This window comes from Ambystoma mexicanum, chromosome 3q (genome assembly GCF_040938575.1).
Source record: "Ambystoma mexicanum isolate Mex_15411 chromosome 3q, UKY_AmexF1_1, whole genome shotgun sequence".
NCBI lineage: Eukaryota > Metazoa > Chordata > Amphibia > Caudata > Ambystomatidae > Ambystoma > Ambystoma mexicanum.
In genome coordinates this window covers 737,717,455-737,739,476 of record NC_090926.1, presented here as the reverse complement: position 1 = coordinate 737,739,476, position 22,022 = coordinate 737,717,455, and the positions used below count along the sequence as shown (strand labels likewise).

The following is a 22,022-nucleotide window of genomic DNA, read 5'->3' as shown; positions in this document are numbered from 1 at the left end:
GCTCGACGGACGGCTGCAGACTGGCCTACACGGTGGTTCTGGGTCAGGAATTGACAACTTTCACAACGGCAGCATAACAACAGTCAGTGGTGCAGTCGGTTGCAGCTCAAGGGACTCCACTGGCTCGAAAATGTCCTTTATTGCAGATGTCGGTAGATACTTGTCGAACTCATCTTTGCTTCTTCACTGGGCTTGTGTCGTCCTTTAAGGCGAACGGGCAAAGCTGAAGAGTGTTTTGCAGGCAGCTGCCTTATCATTGGTTTGTTTCAGAGACTCTCTGGCACTTCCCACCTAGGAAGCTTGTTGCAGAGCCTAGCAGGGCATGCTGTGTGCTGGCTGGGTACAGGTTCTGGAGCTGCTGGAGAGTCTTCTGGATTTAGTATCTCCCTCTGTCCCTGGGAGATGTTTAGGAGTGGGATGTTGGATATAAGGCAGACTGTACCTTCACCCAGGTGCCACTGAAGAGCTCCTCTTGCTACTCCTTGCAAAGTCTTTAGATGATCTGCCCAAAAGAGGGCCTCAGCCCTATTTTAAAGCCAAATGGGCCACAGTGATTGGTGCAGACTAAGCCTACCATAATGAACCAATCCTGGGTCCTCACCAACAATCTTCTGTATGCATGTGGTCATGACCAGAGTGCTGGTTATGACCTCAGGTAAAGGGGTGAAAACATTTAATATTAAGTCCCACCTTTCTTCCTGTCTGTTGTGTATCCAAGGGTCTGTCTGGTGATTGGAGCTGTGTGGTTTCTGATTAAAGCGTCAGGTGTCCCTTGAAGCTGCGGCAGGACCAGACTTTCTGGCGCTGTCAATCCACATACTTGTGCCTTCTGAATGGGGTCCCCCTGCTGGGATGACTACTGTAATACACTCAGTCCCAAAAATGACATTTCTCTGTCCATTGGTACTAAGGGTGGGAGCTGGCTTCAGGTCGACACAATGCATATGAAAGGTTGTTGGGGGTTCCCATCGCCTTTGTTAACCTCTGCAGCCAGGCCCCACGTGGGCCTGTTTGAAGTACACTCTATTTGTATGTCAATTGCTACCACCATCTGCAGTGCTAAACAAAAGGACAGGGTGGATCCATGGAGCCTTTGTTAGTTAATAAGGCTGGCGATGGCAGGGGGAAGGTATGGCTCTCCGCCTTCTGCGCACACAGCTCTATGTGTATGTCGTGCAGTGAGTATAGGAAAATGTGTGCAGATTAGCCCCACACATTTTCCAGAGGTTGATCTACCATCTTTCAATTTCATATACAATTTTAAAAAAGCACAGGTAAGTCCACACTTACTGTGCCGATGTTCGACTTCCTCAAACTCAAGCACTGAAAAAAGGGGACCTAGTTCAATTTTCCACCAATGTATCCATTCTGGCAAAAGGTGCGGGTCTCCATCACCAACGTTGGCCACATGCATAATGAATGAGCATAGAGCCGACTTCTGAACTCACAATTATCACCTTAAACTTCAAAGACTGGAGCTGGTGTGAAGGAATGGCAGTACGATCTTAGACGCATAGAAATGTAGAATCTCTTAGAACTTGGAATCCCTGCACACTTTCAGCAAGGACCGTTGCTCATAATCCCTCAAAAAAAAAGTTTAGAAAGCGGACCCAATATCACCTAGTGTTTCTTTCTGGATTCCCCCAGCTTCTATGCGCTGGATTAATGTATATTACCAGATAACTCCAATTAACACATCATGGAAGGATGAAAGGTCTAATTGATGTGCCCGGATTCGATCCTGTAACCTCTGGATGCTCACAGAGATCTAAAGTGAAGGGTTACCTAGGGGAGCTACTCTTTGCAATGATATTGCACTTTCACCATGAAACCTTTAAACAAGTTAAGCTGCTTGGCTTTGGGTCATGTTATGATCCAAAAACAGTGCGTTAAACGATAACTTTAGGTGCTGTGGTATCAGAGTGCATGCCCACCACTTCTCCATCCCTGACCCACACTCTGCCCCCTCTATCAAGCCTCAGAAACCTTACATGGTGGTGGGGTTTGGCGCGGTGCTGGAAATTGACAAAATGTACTGGAGGAACTTCCCACCACACCCGTCTGCAGGAGGGCGGCGGATTGTCAGTGGTGTGGCTGGGACTGGGGCCAGATTGCCAGTGGTGTGGGCGGTACTGGGGACGGATGGTCAGTGGTGTGGGCGGGATTGGGGTAAAAGAACAAGTTGCTCTCTTACCTGGTAACGTTCTTTCGATGGGATGGTCCGACGACAGTAATCACCACAGCTGTGCTGCTTTGGAAAATCTTTCGGCGTCTGCGTCCTGCGTCGATGACATCGATACGCCGCCCTCGAGGACCTCCTCCGACGGCACTGGATGTTATAAGTAGGACGCACGACTCCCGTAGCCTCAGTTGTAGTTTTTTCCCAGAACGTGTGGCACCAGTCTTCTGCCATTCTGACCACACAAAGCCTTGCGGAAACGTAAGCTGCAATCGCATAAGAAATTCTGTAGTGGGGAAGGCAGGGAGGGAGCGATATGGAATACGTCGTCGGACCATCCCATTGAAAGAACGTTACCAGGTAAGAGAGTAACTTGTTCTTCTAGGGGATTGGTTCCTCCGACGTATTCCATATCTATGACAGACTCCCAAAGCAGTATCAATGCAAGGAGGTGGGAAAAGAATTTAGAAAACAGAAATTTAGAATGCCCAATCAAATTGCGGGGTAAAGGACCGCCTTGCCAAAGGCCAGATCCTGCCCCCGGATGGAATCGAGGGAGTAGTGACGTACAAATTTATGTACCGAAGCCCAGGTGGCTGCATCGCAGATGTTACGAATAGGAACACCCCTCTGTAGGGCAGTAGAGGCAGCCATACCCCTGGTAGAATGGGGCCGTAAGCCGACCGGTGGGTCCTTACCCGCCAAGCGGTAACACTCAGAGATAGCCAAAATAATCCAGGGAGACAATCTGTTTCGTCACAGCTTGTCCCAAACGCTTTCCAACGTAACAAATGAAGAGTTGATCGTCCACTCTGACCCGGGACATGCGTTAAATATAAAAGCTTAACGATCTCCTAGGATCAAGCCTATGGAGCCTCTCCTCTTCCTTACCAGGATGTGGAGGAGGATAAAACGCTGGAAGAACAACCTTCTGGCCTAAATGAAATTCCGACACCACCTTCGGAAGAAAGGAAGGACGAACTCTAAGGACAACCATGTCCTTATGAAACACAGTGAAGGGTGGCTTAACTGAAAGTGCCTGTAGCTCACTCACTCTGCAAGCGGAAGTGACCGCAACCAAAAATACAGTTTTAAGAGTTAACAGTCTCAAAGGGCATGAATGCAAAGGCTGAAACAGAGCACCCATCAGAAACTTGAGAACAAGGTTCTAATCCCAACCGGGCACCTGGAAAGGTGACGGAGCGAACACATTGGTGAGCCCTTTCAGAAACTGAGAAATTAAAGGAATTTTAAAATAGGAACACTCTTCAGACGAGCGCTTAAATATGGACAGCGCCACCAGGTAACCTTAAACGGTACCCACTTGCAGGCCCCTGTGGGCCAAAGAAAGCAAAAAAGGCAGAACCATGGGAATGTCACATGCAAAAGGATCCACATTCTTAACCCTGCACCAGTCGCAGAACTTACGGCAACGGTACAGGGACTTTGTTGCTGGCCGTCTGGCCGAAAGCAACACATCCAGCACGTCTTGAGGGAGGTCCCAATCCTTATACCTCAACCTTTCAGAAGCCAAGCGTGAAGGTTGAGGGATCTGACCTCTGGATGGAGAACCTGACCCCCCTCCCGTGAGACCAGATCGTCTCGGTAGGGAAGACGACGTGGAGGGCTGATGGACAAGTCGAGAAGGTCCGGGTACTCCGTCCTCCGGGCCCACGCCAGAGCAATGAGGATCATCCGGGAACCGAACCTCCATAACCTCCACAGTACTTGCGGATGAAAGGGGCTGGAGGAAATGCGTACAGCAGTTTGAATGACCACTCCACCACGAACGCGTCTCCTAAGGCTCCTTTTGGAGGAAATTCCCACGAGCAGAACCTCGCGCACTTCCGGTTGGCACTGGAGGCAAAGAGATCCACTTGAGGTGTCCCCCAAAGGGCAAAGATCTCCAGGAGAATCTCCTGAGCCAACTCCCACTCGTGAGAGATTGCGCTCTGCCTGCTCAGAGCGTCCGCCGTCTCATTTTCGTCTCCGGCCAGATGAACTGCCGAGATTGAAACTTCCTGCTGGATTGCCCAGAACCAGAGCTGCACCGCCTCCCTGCACAGAGGAAGTGACCCTGCCCCCCCTTTTTGTTGAGGTAGTACATGGCCACTGTGTTGTCCGTCAGGATCAGGACCAGGGCATTCTTTCCTCGCACAGTCGGCAGAAAAGCCTTCAGGGATAGCCTGACGGCCCGCAGCTCCAACAGATTGATATGGAGTCTGGACTCCGATGGAGACCACCAACCACTGACTGTCAACTCGTTGTCATGAGCTCCATATCCCGTGAGGGATGCGTCCATCACAATCGTCACCTCCAGCCAGGGCAGCCAAAATGGAGCCCCCCTCATCAGATTGCCTTTGTCGGCCCACCACAGAAGGTCCTGGGCGACCGAGGATGGCACCTGAACAGAGTCCGACATCCTGCCGGAGGACTGAGACCACTGGAGCTTGAGTGCCAATTGCAAAGATCTCATCCGCAACCTGGCCTCTGGCACCAGAAGAATGCAGGATGCCATGAGGCAGAGCAGTCTCAAGAACCCGAACGCTGGAGACTCTGGGCAAGTTGAAACTTGTGCACCTTCTGTTGAATGTGATGAGCCCTCACCTGGGGAGGAAAACACTGCCTCAGGGACGTGTCGAGCACTGCTCCGATGTACTGGAGCCTCTGAGTTGTCAAATGGAACTTCTTTAAGTTGAGTGAGAAGCCCAGCTTGTGGAGGGAGTGGCAGGTGACGGACAGATGATCCAGGACTTGCTCGGGAGAGCGCGCCCTGATCAACCAATCGTCCATGTAGGGGTAGACGTGAATCCCCCCTTTCCTGAGTTGCGCTGCCACCAATTCCATGAGGTTGGTGAAGACCCTCGGGCGGAGGTCAATCCGAACGGCAGGACCCGAAACTGAAAGTGCAAGTCTCCAACCGCGAACCTCAGGTACTTCTTGTGCTTTGGATTGATCGGCACATGAAAATAAGCGTCCTTGAGGTCGAGAGACACCAACCAGTCCTGAAGTTGAAGGGCCTGGCGGACTTGAGAGAGAGTAACCATCTTGAACTTGTCCTTCTGGAGGAGTTTGTTCAAACAGCGCAAGTCCATGATGGGTCTCAATCCCCAGTCTTTCTTGGAAAATCAAAAAATAAGGGGAATATCATCCCTTGTTCCTCTCCGCTACAGGCACCAGTTCTATGGCGCCATTCTCCAGCAGGGATTGAATTTCCTGCGCAAGGAGCAGATCTGGACTCTTCAAAGAGAGATTCCCCGTTGGATTGTCTTGAGGCCTCTGCCGGAAAGGAAGACAGTAGCCGTGGGTTATGATCTCCAGAACCCACACATCTGAAGTAATGGCGCGCCACTCTGCAAGATGCTGCGTCAGCCTTCCCCCAACCGGCGAACCATGGGACATGGCCTCATGACTGAGGTGAAGCGGCTGCAGCGTTGCCTGAAGGCAAAGAGGCAACAGCCCGAGCAGCCTTGGCACCTCAAGTACCTTGTTTTCCACCTCTGGCACTCCTATGGTGGCCCCTTTGACTGGCAGCTCCCTTCGTTTTACCAACGGATGAGTAATAATGAAAGGAACCTCCCCTCCATTGCTGTCCCCTAGGACGAAAAGGCGGAGGTTGTCGAACTGCAGCGCCCAATGACTTTGCTGCAGCTTTTGAGGTCTGCAACCTCTCAAAGCTCTCTCAGCCTTGCTGCCAAAAAGATGTTCACCGTCAAAGGGCATGTTGAGGAGCCAGGCCTGCACATCAGGAGCAAACCCCGACTTCTGCAACACGCAAACCTGTGTATCATGGTGCTCGCCGCCATGGATCGCCTGACGCAATCTGCCATGTCCAAACCCGACTGAACGGCCTCACACATGGCATCCTTGCCATCCTGAACCATGGCAAGGAAACCATCCCGTTCGTCCCCTTCGGGAATATGTTCGGCCGCTAAGGAAACACAGTCCACAGAGTGTGCGTGAAACGTGACAAGGCACATACGGAGTTGGCCGCCTGAAACGCCATACCCCCTGAAGAAAACACTTTCTTCACCCAGCCGTCAAAATGCTTGTCGTCCCTATCAGGAGGGATGGTAGGATACGACGCTTGCTTTGCCGGGCCCGTAGCCACCTGCACCACCAAACTCTCCGGAGTGTGGTGCTTGGACAAGTAGCAGGGGTCGCTACTGGCTTGACGGTATTTTCACGGCAAAGACTTGCCCACTGCCGGGAGACTCTCCGGAGCAGTCCAAGCCGCTGCCACCCTCCTCTGTAGAGCCATATGAAACGGCAGTACCGGGTCAGTTGGTGGACCAAGGTCGAGGATATCCGTAAGGTCATCCTGAAGAAACTCCCCCAGGGGAGCAGACCATCCCAAGTACTCGGTGACCCTCGACATAAGGCGCCGGTACGAGGAGTCGGCATTAGTGCCAGGCTCAGGCCTACAAAACTCCACCTCCGGAGAGGTGTCCAGCCCACTAGCATCGTGCAGGGACTGCCTCAGGTCCTCAAATTGACTATGGCCCGAGAGAATCCCGTCTGGCACCTTATTAGGAACCATGCCATCATCAGAGCCCTCATCCACCTCTGAAATAAACTCAAGATGGCGGTAAGAAGGCACAGAATGTGAACCGAAGCCATGCTTGACCTTGGCCAAAGCCTTTCTAGGGTGTTCCACCGACCCGGTGTACCCCCATCTACAAAGCCTCGAAAGGCGTCGAGGGCATCGAGTGAATCGGCGTCGACGCCAAACGCGGCGCCGGCAGCATCGATGGCGTCAACACAGGCCTCGAGGCCGGAGCCCCGAGCTTGTCCTTCGACAGCCTGGGTGCCTATGGCGCTGACGACGTCTTCGGAGGCGGGGCCTCGAAAGAGTCCGTCGACGACCTCGGCGCCACCGGCATCGACGTCTTCCTCGAAGACATCATAGGTTCACACGGTCTTGAGCACGTCGAGGACCGGGACCTGGACCGGGCATGACGAGAACGATTCCCCTTGTCCGAGCGGGACCTCTCCCACGAATCGTGCCGACCACCCGAGCCTGAAGGCGTGCGAGCGGTGTCTCTCGACCGATCACGACCGACCCCACTCGGAGGCGCGGACGGACCGGTGCCCTGCGATTCGAGAATCGCTAACATTTTCTTCTCGAAGGAAGCCAATTCCTCTGGCGTCGCCTGCTTGGTAGGGTAAGTGACCTGCCGACGGGCGGAGTCCTCGGAAGAGGACGGGGAAGGCGACCGATAACGGCGCTTCCGGGAGTGCCTCAAAGAGGCAGAGGCATGGCGGGTCCGACTCCGGGACCGAGACCCACTGGACTTGCGACGACGACGCGGAGAGTTGCCTCTCGAATCGTCCATCGAAAGCCCCGCAGACCTCGACTTCCGTGGCTTAGACACCTTACCTACCGATAACTTCTTCTTGCGCTCCCGCAAGGCTTTAGACGTGAGCGACTGGCAGTCGACAGTCATCCGTGTCATGGGCCTCCCCGAGGCACCAGAGGCAGGCATTGTGCGAATCCGTAACCAACGTCTTGGAGCCACAGTCCCCGCACTTCTTAAATCCCGGACGCGGGGTGGAAGACGAGGTAGACATCCTTCACGAAGAAGAAACTTCACAAAACGAACAGGTTCGAAGAACCGAGAAACAACAGAAACTCCAAAGAGTCGAGGCGCGCTGAGATTCCTGAAGCGAACACGTTTGCAGAAAAAACGGAACTGAGGCTACGGGCGTCGTGCATCCTACTTATAACATCCAGTGACGTCGGCCGTCGGAGGAGGTCCTCGAGGGCGGTGTATCGACGTCATCGATGCAGGACGCAGACAGCGAAAGATTTTCTGAAGCAGCACAGCTGTGGTGATTACTGTCAGATATGGAATACGTCAGAGAACCCAATCCCCTCAAAGCTAAGTTTCAAATGAGTTGCGTTCCCTAAACATAGGATGCTGGCTGCTTTGCATAAAAACAAGCACATTTTGGGAACACATTTATTAAACATGTCTGTGCTAGTAATTCAAAGGTTAATTTCTTCAGAGCAAGCAATACATACTTGGTATGCCTCTGTCAGAATAGTCACCCTGACAGAAAATTGTGCAAAGTATGAGATATATATATATATATGTATATATATAGACAGCTTTGGATGGTTTCATTAATTGAGACTGGGCTGTTGAGCAAAGGACGACTTTCAGATGCAGTCTGTGAAGTCGTTGCATAGCCCGACTCAGCTGCATGCATCGATACACTGCTGTCTGCATGCATCGATACACTGTCTGTATGCGTGCAGCTGAGCAGCGATATGCAACGAGCGCCGAGACTCGCTGCCGTTTCGTGAACACTGTCACAGAGACATTCCTCAACTTGGGAGGGTTTGTTTGGGCCTCGTGTCTTTGCGGAACGGCGGTCTGGCAAGACAGTTTTTGCCAGGCATAGCTCCATCTTGTTCTGGCCCAAATCCTCCCCTCGTTTGGCGTCTTAAAATGTTTGTCTGTGCTAGGGCAGCAACGCTTCGGTTCATTTCATCCCAACTCCACTGCTTACGATCTGAAGTAATGGCTCATCAGCGACTTTTTGCAGCTGTCAAGTTACCCTAAGCGGTTATAGGTCAAAGGATCGAATCAAAAGTAGGGTCGAATCAAAAGGACCGAAAACAAAAGGGTCGATTTTTTTTTTTTTTGAGGGGGTCCACCCACAAACCCCTGTTTTTGTGGTAAAAAACACTTTTTTTTCCTATACGGAAACCCAAAAAATATATATATTTAAAAAAAAATCCGACCCTTTTGTTTTAGAGCCTATTGACTCGACCCTATGGCATTCGATCCTTTTGGATTCAAACCTTTGACCGGACACCATCCTAAGCCATATGTTACACGAGTCGGGCCTGGTTTTTCCCACTTACATGTTAGGACTTGTAGGCCCATAAGTAGTGTAGGAGTAACAAAACTACAAGGCTCAGCATGCAACGGAAAAAACAAGACTGGCACGAGGTGTAACGCATGACACAGTCACACAGGGCAACTTGCCAGCTAGGACTATTGTCTGTGACTCTTACAAGAGACCAGTGATATTGATAAGTGAACGTTTCCCTGTCAATTCGTTTGCATGCTCAAAAACATAATTTCCTTAGGGTGCCAGGCCAGCACTGCACCCCCCCCCAACCCCCCACCAAGTTTGTTCTCCTACTACCTAACTCTACATCGAGCATAACAACACCTATTCTACACTGGTCGGACTTTTAAAAAAACACTTTAAAAGTCGTGCACAAACTCAGTGCACATAGAACGCGCACCTGGGGCTACAGGGGTCACCGGAAGAGGCAAGCACGAGCGTGTAGGGACACCACACAAAGGGTGCATCAGTACCAGAGCTGGCGGCTGGGTACCAGTTGCTTTTTATCTGCACACTTCCTCCACACATTTTCACATACACATACCCGGCCACCACGGCAGGAGCTCCCCAGAACACAAACAGCGTTAGGGTTCATTGCAACATCACCAGCGAAATCACAAAGCCACGCCACCCGCCAATACCGGGGATCGAACACGCTGCACATGTTTAAAATGGTGGCTTTGCAGATGCCGGCGGCACAAAGTCACATGCTCTGGTGAAGTACAATATTCTGTAAGCACAGTTTTGCGATGAAGAGGAAGTTTGTGGTGGTGACGAGTCCTCGGCTCCTGTGACTCACGCGTGATGGTAGCGCAGGAAGGGCGAGTTTCTGTTTGAGCATTTTGAAACCACAACCTTGGATCAAGAGGTTATCCTCAAATTAACAAATCAAGTAGCAAGAGCCTGCAGGAAGGCGGTCACAGAAAATAAACATAAAAAAAGGCCTGCGCCAGGAGGTCATCCAGAGAAGCTAACGAAAACAAACAGCACTAAAGAGCGATCCGATGCAATGCAAGTAACTCTGCTTCAAGCTGGGCCCAGAAGGAACAAACATACAGGCAAAGAGGCTGCCAATGCAAAGCAATAGGCGGGGGAAAATAAGCCCAACGAAAAAGGCCAGGGATAACAAACCCAAGACCACTGGGGTGGTGGCATAGGTAAATTTTAAAAAAATAAACAGCCATCAGCAATCCGAAAGAGGCCCTAAAAAACAAACACTAAATCAGTGCAAAGGGACCAATAGGAGGAAAACTGCAGAAAACAAGCGAGGTCAATGCCAAAAAGCTGCCCAACAGAAGCCAAAGAAAGCAAACCTAAACGAAGCAGACAGATAACAAAATCACAAAAAAGAAACCAGATCAACACCACCTGCAGGAGCCCAAAGTCAATAAAGAGGCTAATTGAAGTGCCAAACCAAGAAACAACCCTCAAGGAAACCAGCCAATGCCCTCGATACAGGCACCACGATTCCGTCCAAAAGCAGCCACGCGGGTCAAACGCCAGCACAAGCCAAAAGGCAGTCAGAAGGAAGCAACAGAAAAGAAACCCGCACAGACCATCTGAAGGAAGTGAATGGGGAAAGGGCCAAATAAATATATAATACAATAAAGCAACAGGCCTGTCACAGAGAATTCAGTTGAAGGCCTCAGAAGCCATTCCACCTCCAGCCAATCCAAATGTACAGAAAATATACAATGCTTGTTCCAAGAGGCTCCCGGGCGCGGTGACATAAAAACAAAGCTATGCATCAAAGAGTAACCTCAGAAAACAAGCATGCCAGGTAACCACAAAAAAAAATGCCAAAGTGTTGGGTGCATATCAAAAAACGACACCGAAAAACGCAAAAGCAGAGCCAAGGGGCTGTCCAGAGAAAGTTGCAGAAACGAGCACTAGATGCAAAGAGGAGGTCACAAGAAAGCCACGGGAAAAAAACGAATCCAGCAAGAATAGGTTATGCCAAGTAAGCCACAGAAAATAAAAACCACACCAAGAGAGCCACAGAAAAGGAAAACAACGCCAAGAGAGCGACAGAAAAGAAAAACAACGCCAACAGAGTCAGAGAAAAGGAAAACAACGCCAAGAGAGCCACAGAAAAGGAAAACAATGCCAAGAGAGTCACAGAAAAGGAAAACAACGCCAAGAGAGCCACAGAAAAGGAAAACAATGCCAAGAGGACGCCAACTAAAAAAATGACACAGAAAAGAGGTCCTGCACCGACAGCAGGTTAAAGAGGAAGCTACAAAACACGTGCCCACCAGCAAACGACCATCAGGGTGAAGACACAAAGAGAAGCCAAGAGAAACAAACAAACACTAGACCAGCACAAAGAGGCCATCTCAAGGGAGTCGAAGAAACCAACACAAGCCTAGTGCCAGGAGTCCGCCAGGCGCAGCGCTGGGCCTTGGGCCGGATTTTCCCAGATCCGGGATCCAACAAAAAAGGTCTCCGCCAACTCCGGACCTAGGTAATCCATTTACACCCTTTAAAGGTTTTAGCATTTTTTATCTGCTTTTGTTGCAGGGGCCATGATTCAAACGCATGTCCTTGAGAGATTTACACTAAAGACCACTTGAACACCTGGTAAGGATATCTGTTAGTGTTACACTATTGCAGTATAGCTTTGTAGGTTTAAAAAGTGTGCACCTTTTTTTACTTTGCTCTTAACATTATAGGAAACACACATTCTCTCTTGGGTTATTTTGCAGGTGTTCATAATAATCTCCTGAGAGGGAAATATTTGTTAATGGGAGAGGGGGCTGCCAAAAATTCTCCTGAGTCACCCCCATCTCCCCCACTGCAGCATCCTGCAGTGACCTCTGCCCCCCCCGCCCCCAAGTGGGTGGGATCCCACAGATGATAATGTCCACTTCCAGCACTGGTCAGGAGGAAATCATAGAAAGACTCACACGCCTGGGGGTCTATCAGACATCAGAAGTAACCCCAGCATCAGGCGACCAGCTGATAAAAGCCCAACAAAACTAGCATGGCGCCAGAAAACCACCTGAAGGCCTCCAAGCCACTCCGAGCTGTCCCAAAGAGGAAACGGAAACATAGAAAGAGAAAAAGGACACATGATACACCAAAGCTCCTGGTCAGTGGCGAACTGCCAAGCAAAGTATAGAAAAGCCTATCCAAAGTAAAGAAACAAACATCCAATGGAGAATTCTAAAGCAGCGGTCTTTAAACGGGGGAGGGAGGGCAAAGGCTGCCCGGTGCGGAGGATGGGCAGAATCATTGGATGTGGATTAAGACGACCGTTTCAATATTAAAAAAGGATTAAGGTGACTGTTTTTATCAGAAAAATATAAGCAGTAGAAAATCTGCATATCTTTTAAATAGCATGGGGCCCTCCTGGACACCTTTGGGCCACCCTAGGTGGGGGGTGGATGGGGGAAAAGAGGCAGAAACAATATTTGTAACCAAGGGGGACTCGGTATGAACAGGTTTGACCGTTCATTTCTGTTGTAGACACCAATAGCCCACCCGAGTAGACCACACAAAACCAGAAACAAAGCCAGCACCATGAGTCCTCCACAGGACACACATGCCAAGCCCCCAGAGGCTAGTGGAAGAAAAACCCTGAAAACATAAATAAGTCCATCACCAAGAGCCTATCTAAAGAACGCGACAAAAATGAACAAGAAAAACAAACAAAAAAGAAAAAGCTAACTCAAGTTCAGTCCAAGAATGGAATTCTGGGAGTTGTAGTCTGCATAGCTTTACTAGCACCCCAGATAAGACTAGTTAGTACTGGCAACATGGTGACCATCACCTACATGGTCAACCTAGGCAGGGCTTAAAATCCTCGTGATGAAGCTTCACACAAAAACAAAGCCGCCACCAAACGGGCAGGGGCAGAAGCAATCCACCGGGCACAAAACACAAGGCCATCATAGGAAACTCTCAAAACGTAGTGTAGGGTAGGGTGGACCAGATGACTACCTTACCAGGATGCCGTGTACAAGCACAGCATACCTTTTTGCAAATCAGTTGTCATCATGTGATTAAGCCCAATTGATCCTGCTGAAAGAAAGTGATGCAAGACTACAACTCCCAGAATTCATACAACTCTGGGCTGGAAAGATTTGACCCACTGTCGGAGAGCAATGTGCACCTTCCTAAGCCAGTGCCAAGTGGTCCTCTGGGTAACTTAAGCCACACACAAGCGCAAAACAAGTGGCATGGGGAAGCGACGGACATGACATACTTGCCAAACACAGCGTCTGAGCAAAGCAACACAGACACTGCACCGCGAGGCCCTCGAACAAAGCTCCAGAATAATACACACACACACACCCCAAGCCCACGAAACCAATCCCCAGGAGCAGGGGCGGCTCGGGCGCGCCTCCTCGCAGCCCAGCCCCGTGCCGTGGCTATTTGGAGTCCCGCTAGTCCGTTCTCTGGGAGCGTCCAGTGCGCCCCCGCCAGCCCCCAGACCGGAGAGCAGCACCTCCTACCTCTCCGCAGCAGCAGCTCCCGGTGCTTCCCGTTGGGACCCCCGCCGAAGCAGCCCGCAGAGGCAGGCTCGGCCGCCGCGCGCTCGCAGAAGGAGTCTCACTTTCAGGAACTGCCTGTGCCATGACGGAGCCAAGTCTGCCCACATGTGGGGAAATCCGCGGCCAAGGGCGGGGGCGGGGCTGCTGGCGCACAGGAGCGGGCCCGCCGACGGGTCCTCTCGCTTCTAGAGCTGCAAAAACCACCACCCGGGATAGAGAGGCCGTCGCCTCCAGGGTGGGCCACGCGTGCCACCGGGGGACAGCCCACCCCCTGCCACCTACAGCGCTCTGGTGCTCAAGGGATACAGAGACCGGCAAGTACTGGTGGCGAGAGAGGATTTCAGAGCCTGCAACACCTGTAGGATTGCAAGAATGTGTTCTCTGTTGCCAACTTGTAAGATTTACAATTCATTGTACACTTCTCCCAGCGCCTAACCGCACGAATTGCTCCAGCGTTGCGCTCATTTATAATAATTCAAATTAATTACATACCGACTGGGGTTATGAGGAAGCCGGGTACACAGTCTGCCACTTTGCAAACGAGGGAGCGCGGGGGTAGCGCGTGCGTCAGAGCTAGGGCGGTTCAGGGCAACGTCCTTTCGCTTATAGTGGTCTGGATTGCTCAGGTAAACGCATGGAACAATGCACTGCCTGCCACAAGGATATAGCACCTGTCAAATGACCCAAGAGAGGAGCGTCTCCTATAATCAGTATAAAAAGGAACACACTTTTTTTAAAACCTACAAAGCTGCATTTCAATGTTTTCTAAGAGCACAATCCTAGCAAATTATTTCACCGGCAGCCTAATCGGACATTCAAGTAGCCTTGTGGGTGTCTCACCCCTCGCCCTAACGACCAGGTTTCGAATCCTGCTTCTGACTGCTTAAAGCAGTGCCAGCCAATGCTAGAATTGTACCGAAAAAAGCAGTGGAACTGTGCCCTCTCCGTGGGACGGCGGGTAGGAGAGAGCATAGTGCAACATGTGACCAGATGTTGCAGCCAGCATCGGTTCACAGCCAAGTGCGTGGAACGGACAGAAGAAAATGGAGCCCCTGTATTGATATTCTTTTTTGTTCTCAGTTGGTCAGTCAGTGGGATCAGTTATATATTGCCTACACGTGCTGATCGCAGCCAGTGGCAGATTTAAGGCAAAGGGCCCCATGGGCAGCACTTGACACAGGGTCCTAGGTGGGCGGGTCATGGAGGCGGAGCTTTGGGTGGGCGGAGTTAATTTTGGTCACAAGTGCAAAACGGCGCAGGACATTTTGGCGTGGCCGGTTCGGCGCGGTCTGTTCGGCGCAGGAGCCGGTTCGAGGCGGCAGCCCGTGCCAAACTGGCCGCACATAAATGTCCTGCGAGTTCTTCATGCAGGCACCACAGCCAAGCAGACTACACAGCCGGACCCGCGAAGGTGGGGGCTGTGCTGCTCGGAGCAGTCTGCTCCGATCAGCACAGCCCCCACCCTCGTGAGCCCGGCAGATCTAATCTGCCCTGTGCGCCGCACACCAGTGCACATGGCCTGCTGTTTAGGGAAACGTTCAGTGCAGTGCACTGGAAGTGCGAGTTTCAACTTCATAGGTCTGGAATAAGACCATGTTGCCCAGTAGTGGCTGAAAACAGAATATTTCTTTAGGAGGAGTTCAACTGGTTTCCCTAGCCCAACACTGCTTAAGCCTGATAACCTTGTGTTATGTAAGCACATGAAATGCAAAGCAAAACCTTAAATAAATATCTACATCAACTAAAATTGGGAAGATGTGCTCAGTTGCTTAAATTGTCCACATCCCGGTTTCACCATTTAACCAAAGTGTGTGATCTTGGGCAGATCATTTGATCACACTGTGTCTTATCTGCAGCTCTGTAATTGATTCACTTCAGATCTTATGTTAATATATCATGCTGTTATTTAAAAGTAGCCTAATGACTATAGAGTTGCTCCATTTACAATAATAGTGCAATTTAGGTATTTTGCACCACAAAGTTATTTGCCACTTGGCCTACCTATGGCAACTTATTGTAAAGTTACTTCCACGGGGCCTCCAAGTATTAAAGACTGATGATGCTCCTTGCAACGTCCGTTTCTGTGAAGTCACTTCTGTTGGTGCAAAACATATCCAAATTAGGTGGCTTGCATGTATTTTGCCCCAGAGCGCCTGTACAGAGCTCTAATAGATGAGTTTGCTGCATCTGGAATGATTCTGCAGTTTTTTTCTTGTGTGTTAACTTGACATCTGCCATAGTAGATTGGGGCAAGGGTGGGCAGTTTGGGGGCGCGGATGAGACCTTGTGGAATTGCGTGCCCTGCATTTGGGGGGAAAAGTAGCAGGACTTTCTTAGTGTCCGGCCCCCCACTCTTGCAATGCTAGATACTTCCCTGCATCACCCTCATAACTCATGTATTCGTTGCCTATTTTCCCCTTCATGGCAACAATTCACCACTTTCAATGCAAAGATTGTCCTTCGATGCGTGTGCCTTTTAAAGCCACATAGACTGCTTGCACCATCGCCTGTTGATAAATACGCGGCCCGCCTTTAGCCAATAAAAAATATGGATTCTCATATAGAACACTGCAATAACAGGTACCATTGACCTATGCAGTGGTATCAGTTTATCAACCTCCCAAGGATGAAAGGATATGACGGTCCTGCAGTGCAGGCTGGAGCCATGTCAGAGACCAGCGCTTGACTTGTGAAATATTCACAGCAAGCTAACATTTTAAAAAAATAATCTCATTTAAATGACATTGTGATTTGAATTGTAACCAGAGTAAAAAGAGGCAACTATCACCGTAAAATTGTCGGGAGGTGAAATCGAAAGGGGGACTGTACTTTGTACCCATAGGGCCAATTTACAACAAAAAGCCACACACGACGAGCACACTGTAGTTAGCACGAGCTGTGTGTGGGGCTTAGTGTATTTCTTAACGTGTCAATGTAGCATGTGTGATATGTGCTTACGAGTTATGACATCGCATTCGCCGTTTTTTGCGTCTCTGTGATGCAACTACTTGTATACAATCACACAAAGTGATGTCCCAACCATGGGAACAACAACTTCTACGGACTGAGCTGAGGCCAAGGTTTGGATTATCCACTTCTGCAGATACTGTGCAACGTGTGACCTTCGCCTGTGCCCCGCACCTGCATTTAGGCGTCCCGTGTAACGTGGGCTGGTGGGGAATGCGGACGTTCACTGGGATTGCAGAATGCCCACCGGCTATCCAGAGCTGGCATGCGAGGGGCACAGGGGACCTGCCACTTCAGCAGTGTCTCCTGCTGTGCCAGAATTCTTTCCAAGAAGAGTGCTTTTATTTGCACTAGGGGGATGACGGCCCTCATCTGGAAGTGGGCTGCACAGTGCTGCAGGATGGTGTCTTCAAAAGAAGACGAAACGCAGGTTAAGAACAGTGATGCCTCGCAGGCTTGTCTCCAGATGCTCATTATCAGCTGGACTGGCGTGACGTCGCAACAGAAAGGGCCCTCTGTGGGCGGGGCCTGCCACAGGGGCCCGCTTGCCATTTGTCTGCCTGGTGACCGTTCGATCCGCCTCTGATCGTAGCTCCACTACAACTTCCACCCAACATTTACCCGAACAGATCCTGCTGGAACTCGAAAAATCTTGTGTTGCCATAAACAGAATTTGCTCATTTACTCCAAATCCTGGGTCCAACGAATGAAGTCCCTATGACCTTAGGGATAAATAGTCTGTGATCCCGCAGACACCAAAGGTTCTATCCTGAGATGGACCGCGTGATGCCATCCAGATGGTAGGAGAGTCATGAAAATGACGACAAGATTTTGAAGCTGAATGTTCTACTCTAGCGGAATCCAAACCCGGTTCCTGTGAACAGCTTGGACATGATCGCTTTTCCTCCGTCCAGAAACCAATCAGTCTCGAGCCACCTGGAGTCTGCGAATACGTTTCATTAAAGTACCCCCAGGTGTGCACCGTAATAGTCAAGCGACTCATCACTAAGACTCATACTACAACTTTACACTTGACCCGAGGCTTGAATAGACAAATCCTCTAGAGCCTCCGGATATTAAAAAATATCCTTTCCGCATGGCATGGATCTTTGCAAACTAAATTGTTTTAGCCGTTACCTGAGGTGGCAACTTGACAAGTTTTCCAAAAATCAGGGGGAATGAGTGAGAGGAGCGATTCCTGCTCAGGGTTACCAGGACCTCCCCCATCTTCCCCTGGTTAAGGTGAAGCCAGTTAGAAACCATCCAAGCTATGTCATTTAGGCTCCATAAATGTACAACCTGTTTTTAATTTTGCTTCACCTGCCATAAAATGGTAAAATGAAGAGGTATGATTTAACTTCAAAAAGTACAGTAACAGAATAATATGGTTTTAAAAAGTAGTGGAAATGTTAACATTAAAAAATAAAGGTAGTGGAATTCCGCTCGCGACCGTTCTCGCCCTCTCCGATGTGGTTCCAACCCACTAAACCAATTAAATGATGTAAATAGATATGAATTCCGGATCCAGGAAAATGTGGCCCAATGCCAACACTGGCTGCAGAATTAAAAGGATCAGAGTTGCTGCAGGGATACCGTAGGTCCCCTCGGATGGTGGTGTTGGACTGGCACGTGCTTGCCACCTCAAGGACTGCAGGGCTTGGGAGCTGTCCTCAGGGTCATAACTTGCTACCCAGGGACTGGGGGATTTGTACAGGAATACAGGGAAAGTCTGCTCTAAAAATGTGTGTCGAGACTGGCATAGGAGTACAGAGGTGCTGTCCCCTCTGACCGAAAGGCCTTGGACTGTAGACCCAGTCTCTAAACACTGGGGGAATTTCTGGTACTGGGGCAAAGGCTCAGTGGTTACCCACATGTGGTCTTTGTATTACCTTTACAACTGAATGAATGGTGCTGTACAGCGAGACCAATGGCTAGGTCCCCCTCTCGTCTGTCGTAAGAAAAGAGTAAAGCACTCAAATGTGTATCTTATATATGTAATGATATGATATGCATTGAATGCATATGTTTTCGCTACAATACACAGTAATACTTGGGATTTATGTTGGATATATAATTGTTGGTGTTAAACATATCCAGAAGCACCTCAAAACCTTTCTCTTTGCATCTGCTTTTTCTCCTCCTCTCCCCTGCTGGTTACCTGGCCACCCTCTGATCTCGGGCCCAGGTCCCCTCCCCCGCCAGTCGCACTCCTGCACTGTCTTCCTAGCAACCCCTGCACTTGGTGACTGTTTTCTGTATCCCTACGGTCCCATCTCCAGCACTTGACACCGGACGTCTGCACTTACCCTTTCACTTGCCACCTGCTGGCCGTACTTTTACTACATTGTTCATTTATTGTCTTATCCATGTACTACACTGTCCTCTGCCCCTTGCCCCCTGCACTTCTCCTCCTTCCCCTTCCCCTTCCCATGCACTTGCGCGATCTGAATGACACCTGGCCTAATAGGATCGCTGTCCGTCTTCCTTCTGTTCCCCCTCCCTGCCTCGTCGCGCCTTGAAACACTTGTGTATAGGCGCGTTATTAATGCCGTATCATATCATATCATATAGTTGTTTATGAGACTGATACATTTCTTCACTTGTTTTTTTGCAAATGTATCCAGAGGCACTATTATATGCACTGTCCAAGAAGGACAAAAAGAAAGTTAAACAGTAAATAGAAAATTATTTGCACAGAGAAAAAAAGAAATGTTTTGTAAAAAGAGAAAAAAATATTACATTCACCAGCTAAATACAAAAAGCTGGTTGAACTCAAATTCAGTACGGTACTCTTCTTTATGAGTACAACAGTAGATGCAGAATTAATCCTGATAAGTTAAAAACGTGACTGAGTATTATTTACTTAAATGCGAGTAAATATATGAATGTATGTGGCAGGACGCACACCCATTTGTACCAAGTACAGGGAGACTGTGCCAGTGGCTGTCATGTGATGGGCCCTGTGAATAGCTGATTACTAGCTTGCTAGTGGCATTCATTTGCACTTTCCCATCTGTTGGATCCAATGCTGCACTTAATTGTGCTGCATGCACCAACACAGGGCGTAGACCCAGATATTGTTAGTTGGTTGAGTTCTTCACATGGACTCACTGATGTCGGCCTTGCGTCCTCTATTCATTATGCGTCAGGATTCATGATGTTCCCTTTAACTTACAGGGAACGCGCGGGGATGGAATATCCCATCTATACCTTAACTGATGACAGACATGTTATAACAAAAAACGAACAAACCTGGGTGATCTCATTCCTGGTAGGTATTACACATCGAGTCTATGGAATTGTCACTGATGCAATATGCTCCTCTACGCATGTTGTCTGGGTCTCATTCTGGAATGCTAATATCCAGAGAGATCAATGTCTTTTACTGGTCTGTACTGATTTATTTATTTGTACCACGCCATAGCCCACAGGCATCAGGGCGCAAATGTTTCACATTCTGGCTCACACCCGCTTTGAATATCTTGATATGAAATGATATGGCATTTATAACACGCCTATACACAAGCGTTTATTCACTTGTTATTTTGTTTTGGGACTAATTTGGATGTCCAAGGGTGTATTCCATTGCCAATGGATGAGGTCAGTTTGGAGCATCTATGTCGACTGAAATCAATTAGTAACTTTGCAAACAATGGGGCATGTTGAATACCTCTATTTTCGTGAATAAACTAATGTTGCCGGTGACACAGTCACCTGTTATGGTCACCATTGACCCTTTTGTGGCAATTACCCTCCAAGGGGGGGTGGGGCGTTCATAGTTCATTGATATCTTGCCAGTGTTTTTTCTGGTCTTCATTAGCACCATATCAAATAGTTTGTTGTCCTCAAAACTCATTCCTTTGCTTCAGCTTTCTTTGTTGTGGGTTCACCTTTTTTCTTCCAGAGCGTAATCATCAATTGACTGTCTTTTCCTACTAGGGTGGCTGGAATGTATTCACTGACCTGATCACCACCATGTCCCTCATACATGCCAACAACATCTTCCTAGGTGACTTCAACCTTCCAGGCAATAAGGCCAACAAACCGATGAAGGAAGCGCTCCCTGGTCTTCTCGACACCCTCAGCCTCCCACAGCACACAAAAGACCCAACACATGAGGAAGGTAACATCCTCAACCTAATGATCACAGTACTGTTTTCCCTCCACAACAGCTCTCCTCTCCCACTTGACTGGTCTGACCACCTAGCCGTGCCTTTCAACATCCTGAACACCACCGTAGTCAAGCACGTCCAGCAGTAACCCATCAGACAAACCTTTAGGTCCTTCAAAAACTTCCCGGTGGAAGCCCTCACGATAGACCTAGTCAACCTCCACCTTACATGGACTGAACACCCCCCAACCAAATTGCGACTCTGTACTGGAAGCACTCCACACCACCCCTTTCAGCCTCCTTAGACAGACATGTGCCTCTGAAACAACGCACCTGTCATCTGTAACCATCAGCACCCTGGTGCATGCAAGAACTCAACGGCAGCAAAATAATCATCAGGAAACAGGAGAAAACATGGCGCTGCCCCAGGACCACACCCGACCTGGCGCTGCTCAAGGAACTCCGAGAAACCTGATGACAACTCATGAGCACAGCAAAGGCCTCCTACTACCAGAACACCATAGCAGAAGCAGAGAACTGAAGCAGAGCCCTCTTCAAAGCGGTCAAGCAGTGCATCAACCCGCTACCCGCCACTGCGATACCACACCCCATCGTAAAATTCATTGCAATGAACACCTTCTTCATCGACAAAATCAGCAACATTCGCCAGCACATAGACACCAGCTCTGCATCCACAAACCAACCTTGCGTCCCTCCTCGAGAAATCACCAGACCCTGGACAATATTCAAGATACTCTCAACAGAGGACCTAGTAGAAACCCTGGCTGCTCTTGAAGCCACATCGTATACAGACAACATCCTCCCAGCATCCATTCTCAAGACCCTCCCTGCAGAACCTCTCCTTCCCTACCTGGAGATCATCAACGGCTCCCTAACTCAAGGCACTGTAAAGAAGGCATGGTATCAAACTGTAAGACAGACAAAAGTGAGACAGACACTAGTGATCACAGTTTAAGGGTGTTTATTGAACTTCAATTGGGTTTGGCCTATCTAATCCTAAATCTAAAGATGGGAGCAAGCTATGCCCATCAAATAATAATAACGCAGTCCTAGTTGAGTCTGTCAAAATAAAAGGGCCTATACTAATAAACCTATTGTCAAACATTACTTCCAAATACAAATAGTGTGGTAAACAATGTTATGCAAAAGAAAAGTGTTCAAGAAATGATATGCCAGGATATTGAAGCCGTTGGCTTCCCTTCCCCATGTTTTCAGCATGGGACAAGACGGCACCCTCAAGCTTAGCACTCTGGCTTCTCTAGCATGAGGATGCAGTTCAAAATTTCAACATCAAGGCCATCTGTGCCAAAGTCTCTTTGCCATTCAAAGTCTCTTATTTCAATGGGCCTGATGCAACATGACAAACATTAAAGTTCCTTTCTTC

General features: G+C 49.3%; 1 protein-coding gene across 3 annotated transcripts in view; it reads right to left on the bottom strand.

Annotated features, from left to right (window-relative positions):
• The window catches only part of RHBDF2 (rhomboid 5 homolog 2), a 783,795-nt gene that overhangs the window by 423,241 nt on the left and 338,532 nt on the right, over window positions 1–22,022 (bottom strand). Inside the window, exon 1 of one of the 3 annotated variants that reach the window (XM_069654675.1) lies at window positions 13,501–13,732. The exons of 1 other annotated variant lie outside the window; for it this stretch is intronic. In XM_069654675.1, the coding sequence (XP_069510776.1) occupies window positions 13,501–13,646 (146 nt within the window). In that variant the 5' untranslated portion in view covers window positions 13,647–13,732. Of the gene's footprint in view, window positions 1–13,500; window positions 13,733–22,022 lie in introns of those variants that run through there. One more of the 3 variants, XM_069654676.1, reaches the window with a different exon arrangement.